The sequence below is a fragment of the Penaeus vannamei genome, chromosome 12, assembly GCF_042767895.1.
Source record: "Penaeus vannamei isolate JL-2024 chromosome 12, ASM4276789v1, whole genome shotgun sequence".
NCBI classification, from domain to species: domain Eukaryota; kingdom Metazoa; phylum Arthropoda; class Malacostraca; order Decapoda; family Penaeidae; genus Penaeus; species Penaeus vannamei.
The window spans coordinates 29,496,512-29,504,011 of NC_091560.1; the positions used below are offsets into that span (position 1 = coordinate 29,496,512).

A 7,500-nucleotide genomic window follows, 5' to 3' on the forward strand; every position below is an offset into this window, starting at 1 on the left:
CACTTGTTGGAATACGCCGCTTCATTTCATCGGGATTTGCATCACCAAAAAATCCGGCGCCCGCATATTTAACTCGACATCATTCACGTGAGGACAATGACACACTGATCTCCCGACGTCACTAATCCCGGGGACTCGTCTTCATTTTGGTCCTTTTCATTCAGACGAGGGCGAGGCCGAAGGTCCGACCCGACGCCTCATTTCCTCAATCAAGCCATCAATCAAACTTGCTCTACCGTCGAAAGTGATCGTCCGTTCAACTCTCTTGACGGGTGGACAGTCGCCGGGACATTTTGGGAAAGGGTGACGTCTAGATTCATTTTACTTGTTCATTCATTTATCTATTGTTGTTACTGTTATTATCATCGTAATTGTTATCACCATCATTATTATTATCATAATTGTTATCATAATGATTATTATTATCATAATAATTGTTATCATCATTATTATAATCATAATTGGTATCACTATTATTATTATCATCATAATTGTCATAATTATTATCATCATAATTGTCATAATTATTATCATCATAATTGTTACCATCATCATAATTATTACTATTACCATTATCATTATCATTACAATGATCCTTATTATTATTATTATTATCATCATCATTACTATTACTATTATGATTATCATTATAATTACTTAAGATGCGGGCGTTCGCAACACATTATAAAGAAAGTAAAATAAAATTGCATTAAGAGAGACAAACAGCACGGCCCTGAAACGATCTCACCAAATACATCTACCTCCCTTTAGAAAAAAAATCCCACAGCATAAAACAACAACAAAAAGTACAATCGACAACATTCCATCAAACATTATTGTAATTACATTCTCAAGATCCTACGCTTGTGGAACGCATTTTGCCGCAAAGATGTGGATCCATTTTATTGTCGCGGAATAAAACCAGTTCCCCTGGCCGGCGGGTGGGGCGTGCGGGCGTGCGGGCGTGCGGGCGTGCGGGCGGACGGGCGACTGAAGTGAAGTGTGTATTCCAACATGTGTATTTTGGCCCAAACTGTCACCTCTGATAATGGACTCGGGGTGTTGACGAGCGAGGGAAAGAAAAGAGGAAATATCTGCTGCACGTATTTACTGAAAAGGGAATGAGAGGGAGAGGAGAGAGAGAGAGAGAGAGAGAGAGAGAGAGAGAGAGAGAGAGAGAGAGAGAGAGAGAGAGAGAGAGAGAGAGAGAGAGAGAGAGAGAGAGAGAGAGAGAGAGAGAGGGAGAGAGAGAGAGAGAAAGAGAGAAAGAGAGAGAAATTACAGAAAGCAAAAATTAGAAGTATTAAACAAAAATAAAAATAGCCTCAAAGGATTAAAAATATAAAAGGAGACAAAGAGACAAAGAGAAAGTCCAAAAAAGAAAGAAAAAAAAGAGACAAAAAGGGCCTGGGGCTGTATGGCGCGAGGAAAATAGATCTTATCTTCTCGACCATCTCCCCGAAGGCCCTACATCCGGCCTAGATAATGATAAGACAACACATACAGCGCCGGGAATCTACATAAGCAAACACACCGAGCATGGGATTACTTTTTTATTCTTTTTTATACAAAATTGCTTATGAATGTGCCTCAGGATATATTTCTTTTCTTTCCCTCCTCTTCCCTTGACTTTCATGTTCTCGAAATAAGAATGAATGCGGAACGACCCACCAAAGTTCCTTAAGATTAGGTAACTGCTTATAAAAAAGATAATGAATGCTTACTCGCTGACTCCCTGTCTTATCTGTAGCTCGGCTTTTACCACTGTCTCCTCCTCCAGGAACCGCTCAAGACGCATTTAAGGTCGAAAACCCTATAGACATTTAGTGTAACAACGTACCTTATAAGCTCGAATATTTCCGGCGTTTCCCTTTCTCTCTTTTTCATGCGATCCTTCATGGCCGCTATGATGTTATTGGTCTTGTCCTCCGCGCCATGCTTACTGCTCTTCTCGGCCGCTCCTGCAAGCATAGGATGGGGCGTTATTCTCAGGATTGGTTACTCGTTACTCGGCGTGCATCGAGGAAAAAAAACAAAAACAGGATAGATGAGGCGTTACTCGTGCAGGCATAACATGATGCAATGTTCGTGTCTCGGGGTTACTCAGTCGTTACTCTTCTTTGGCTTACTCGTTTCCTCAGAGGCAGAGGGGGTGAAACAAAAGAGATATGCTGGTGTATGGTTGTGAAAGTTGTTGTACTGACTGATTGTTATGCGTTTATGGTATATTAGCTGTGGAAGAAATCTGCCTTAGCGGTGTTTAAAGGGATTACAGGCTTTTGGGGGAAGAAAAATAAAAAGGTAACTAAATACTCACCCCTGCTAAATTTATCATTGTTTATTTATACCTCATGTTGGGTTAAAGAGGACGAGGCGCGGAAGGGGAGAGAGCGAACCTACGCCTAATAAGCATCATTTTACACCGAAATGCTCCCCAACATATCTTCCCACAACCCCTCCGTAGCCCCGCCTTTGCCTAAACCTCAAAATCTCGACAGCGTATTCCGCATCCACACTCTCCTGCCTTTATGCCGCGTGCATCCCCGATCCAGCATTTGCGAGCCTCATCCTATTAGACAAGAGTGAGGATTGCCTTTCCAGCTCTGCGGCCTCTTCCTCGTTCCCTTTCACATTTTTTTTATTCTCCTCTCTTTCATACCACGGAGCGAAGGCTGCATTCTCGGGTTTCTTTATCGTTTATTCCTCTTTTTTTCTCTCTGTCTGTCTCTTTGTCTGACTCTTAGTATGTCTGTCTCTGTCTCCGGCTTTATATCTGTCTCTTGTCTGTCTGTCTCCCTCACCCTTCCTCCCTCCCTTCCTCTCTGTCTGCCTGTCTCTCTCTCTCTCTCTCTCTCTCTCTCTCTCTCTCTCTCTCTCTCTCTCTCTCTCTCTCTCTCTCTCTCTCTCTCTCTCTCTCTCTCTCTCTCTCTTCCCCCTCCTCCCTAACCATCTCTCTCCCCTGAATCCTTTTAACCAAGAGATGACCCCTTACTCTCGCATTCCCAAACCTCGAAGCGAACAGCCCGAGAATCCTCCGAACATCAAAAATATAACCACCCAACCAACTGACCAACAAACAGTGAAAAAGAAAGAAAGAAAAAGAAAAACAAAACAGATAGCAGAAGTGACCATTTCCTAAAAGGCGCTAACTTTTGTTTTATAACCTCATTTTACACTAATGGGAGGCGCTGGACAACTCTCAGGTAACTCGCCGTGATGGCATAGATTACGTGATATCGTTTCGAGTAACGATGTGTCGGCTAATGGCCATTTTGCGATGTTGCTCAAGAGGAGGAGGAGAAAGAAGCGGAAGAGGAGGAGAGGAATATGCAGAGGATAGATACGATGTAGTAGTAGTAGTTGCATGAAATGAAGAGGAGGGGGGAGAGAAAAAGCAGAAGAGAAAGAAGAAAATGTTGGAGAAAATGGAGATAGAGGAGAAAGAGGGGAAGCAAGAGAGAGAACACAAGATATGTATATGTGTGTGTGTGTATATATATATATATATATATATATATATATATATATATATATATATATATATATATATATATATATATATATGTATATGTGTGTGTATATGTATATATCCTATCTCTATCTGTCTATCTATATATGTAGAGAGAGAGAGAGAGAGAGAGAGAGAGAGAGAGAGAGAGAGAGAGAGAGAGAGAGAGAGAGAGAGAGAGAGAGAGAGAGAGAGAGAGAGAGAGAGAGAGAGAGAGAGGCGAGCGAGAGAGAGAGGAGAGAGAGAGAAAGAAAGAGATTGCGGAGGGTAAAGCGGAGAAATGCGCAAGGGGAAAAGGAGGAGAAAAACGGAACAAGGGAGGTGAGAGACTGTAAGAATGAAAGTGCGGGAGAGTGCAGGTGAAGAGGCGGGCTCAGGAAAAAGTAGAAGAGAGAGGAAAGAGAAAAAAGATAAAGGTAGTGAAACATTTAGAGAGAGAGAGAGAGAGAGAGAGAGAGAGAGAGAGAGAGAGAGAGAGAGAGAGAGAGAGAGAGAGAGAGAGAGAGAGAGAGAGAGAGGAAGAGAGAGAGAGAAAACAAGTAGACAGAAGAACGGGACAAGAACAAGGAAAATTCCACACCTACACCGAGCCCCCATCCCCCCCCCGCCCCCAAACAAAGCCTCTGCCCCCCCCCCCCCCCCAAGTCTCCACCGCATAAAACGGCGATAACAATAACAACAGCGATGGAGACACCCGACCCGAGACACAATCCGGGTCGATAAATTCCCAACCTATTAATAATTCACAAATCCGCGTCCGGCTCCCACGCCCTCCGCCCAAGAAAGAAACGTAACGGAGGGAACGGGGGAATAATGCATAAATAACAAGGGAAGGACAAGGGGAAGCGCACTGAAGCGACAGGTGAGGCAGGCGAAGCAGGTGTAGCAGGTGGGAGCTGGGAGGTGGCATGACCAGCGCCACACCTGCTTCCTGTCGATCGATCGGCCAAACGACCATCGATCAGAGGTGTGCGTCGACAGCTCCATCTAGAGTGATGTAATAACACGTAATGTAATGTTCGATGCTGGAGTGTCATGTTGTGTTCGGGTGCCATGTAGCATTTCTATGAAGTGTTTTATAGAAATGTTGAATGAATCAAAGTGCGATCGTTTTTCTATGCACTCTTAAAACAATTGAAGTTGACATTGTAAAACACACGATACATTTGAATACATTCTGTAAAACAATGAACAAAAATCTGCATAAGAAAACATGTAAATTCGACGTCGGCTTCTGTACTTTTAAGAAGGGGAACTCGAATCTCTCTCACCTGTGTAACCTTCGCTAAAAGTGCGTTTTTGGCTGCCAGGTATGAAAGCTTTGATCCTCTTACAGGAGTAGCGTGGGGAACCTTTAGAGCTTTGGCGAGTTTTTCTAAATGTAATGAAGGGACAAGCAAAGAAGGCGAGGGAAGGAGGAGAGCGCGGAGAGATGAGGAAAACGCATTACTATCTGAAGGATAAAAGCAACATCCGGGCTTATTTTTTTTCCTGGGTGTAAAACTGCCATCTAGATGCTCAGAGTGTATTGCTTCCACAAACGGAGATGAAAGTAGGAGTAAAAAAAGGGCAAAGAACAAACGAAAAGCAAATATAATCAACATAAAGCTGAGATGTTTTTTGTTACCTGCAAAGTACCTGCGTTATGTAAGCAAACAACATAGCTCCGGCCGAACACACAGTCCATGTAGAAAGAGACCACATAGCACTTACTGTCCACACGAACCTAGACGTAGAAGCACAAAGTACTTACTCTCTACAAGTACTTGGACTAGCTCGACGTTGGGCAACCAGGGGGCGTGTTTGGCCAAGTTGTATGCAGCTGTTTTAGTTGGTGATGACGTCACACACACACAACAGACGGGTGACGTCACGGAGAACAAACACACGTGCAGATACGAAAATGCAAAAGAAATGGTAGGAGAAAACGAAAACTTATTAGAGGTCAGGCAAGTATCATGCCAATAAAAGCTGTGGGTGTGAGATCATCGGGCAGATATGTGTATTTCATGTTGCCATATACAAATACGGGTACACAAATGAACAAACAAACACACATACATACACACACACACACACAAACGCGCGCGCACACACACATACACAGACACACACACTAACTCTCTCTCTTTCTCTCTCTCAAGCATGTACGTACATACGCACAGACGCACGCACACACGCGCGCACACACACACACACACACACACACACACACACACACACACACACACACACACACACACACACACACACGCGCGCACACACACACATACACACGCACACACACATACACACACACACACACACACACACACACACACACACACACACACACACACGCACACATATAAGCACACACACACAAGCACACACACAAATCCCACACCAACGCCGTCGACAACGACAGCGAGCGATCCACACTAAAACGTAGCACTACCCACGTACTACAAAATGACAGCAGGTAAACTAATTTGATTGGACCTGTACATTAAACGGAAACTATAATTAGATTTCGTTGGGCATTCGCAACAATTTACATGCAATGTTACCGCCAATAAATTGCACACTGCGCAAATATTTACCTTGTCTGCAACGATTTAGCTACACTACAAGCTGCAACGTTGCCAACATCGGTGCATGCGACATTTTAAAGATATAAATATGCTGCAAACTTAACGTACCTTGTTTTATGCACGATGGAGAAGTGGTTAATTAATTTCAAAATAACTACAAACAAGTTTACGTAAAATGCTTATGTAAGATCATGTAATTTGTATTACAAGTGGGTTACTCAACATTCCTGTTTTGATGTTCTTGGTGTAGAAAAATTAAGAGTGCACAAATGAATAATATAAATAAAACGCATTTTATATGAATATAGAAAAGAAAATATTTAAAACGCTAAGAGATCCTGGTTACACATTTTTCTCCTAAAAAGTTACACAACGAAAAAATAAATAAAATCATACCGCCTTAAAAAAAGAAACAAAAGAAAAAAAATCACGTCGACATCAAAACCAAAAAACAATCTAGAAAAACAACAACAGTCAACCCCCCCACACACAAAAACAAAAACATCCCCCCCACAGACACACGGACACACGCCCGCAGACTCGCCCCCGAACCCGAAGCCTCAGCGCACTTACTCTGCAAACAGTCCGCGTTGAGAAGGTCCTTACACTTCTCGTGGCACTTGACCCCGCACTCGACGCAGCGGACGCCCTGCCGCGCGATGCCCCACAGGAGGCCCTCGCACTCGTAGCAGTAGGTGGGCGAGGTGGCCGTCCAGGGCAGGAACTTGTGGGGCGTCGTCGAGGAGATCGGGTAGATGAGCGCCTGCAGCGTCTTCTTGTACACGTGCATTTTCTGTACATCGTATGGGGGGAGAGGGGGGAGAGGGGGGAGGAGAAAAGAAAAAATGTGCGTCAGTTATTGGTCTTATTCTTGGCGGTTGGGAAGGGGAGGGAGAGCGCGGGGGAAGTGGAGGGGGCAGGGAGGTAAGCAGAAGGGGGAGGGAGGGATGGAAGAGATACCGAGGGGCGGGGGGAGGTAGAGAGCAAGGGAGGAAGAAGATCTTAGCAAGAGGGAAGGGGAAGAGGGGGAGGGGGAGATAAGGAGAGATATGGGGGACTAAGAACCGGATTATCAACTTCTTTTGGTTAACTTTTAATAAAGTACACCGGGAGGAGTTGAGGATGAAGGGGGGGGGGGGGAGTAAGACGGGACTTGGGGAGGTGAAAATAAGATAAAATAAAGAAAGTGGGTAAAATGTAAAGATAAATAAGCTGGCTGGAAGGAAAAGGTGCAAGGCCTTAAATAACCATGAGGAGAAACACCATACTTAAAGAACCAGAAACAAAATATATGTCTATATCTATATCTAAATATATAGAACAGGAAAACGTAAGACAGCATTGATAAAAGAGAAGAGAAGAGAAGAGAAGAGAGAGAGAGGGAGAGAGAGAGAGAATGAGAATCACCATGCAATAAAT

At 43.8% G+C, this 7,500-nt stretch overlaps 1 protein-coding gene across 1 annotated transcript in view; it reads right to left on the reverse strand.

The window, feature by feature from the left end:
- The window catches only part of unc-13, a gene marked incomplete at its 5' end in the record, with an annotated part of 806,055 nt that overhangs the window by 54,362 nt on the left and 744,193 nt on the right, over positions 1 to 7,500 (reverse strand). The window contains 3 exon segments of the mRNA XM_070128168.1: positions 1,841 to 1,961; positions 5,262 to 5,330; positions 6,655 to 6,874. Of these exon segments, the coding sequence (XP_069984269.1) occupies positions 1,841 to 1,961; positions 5,262 to 5,330; positions 6,655 to 6,874 (410 nt within the window).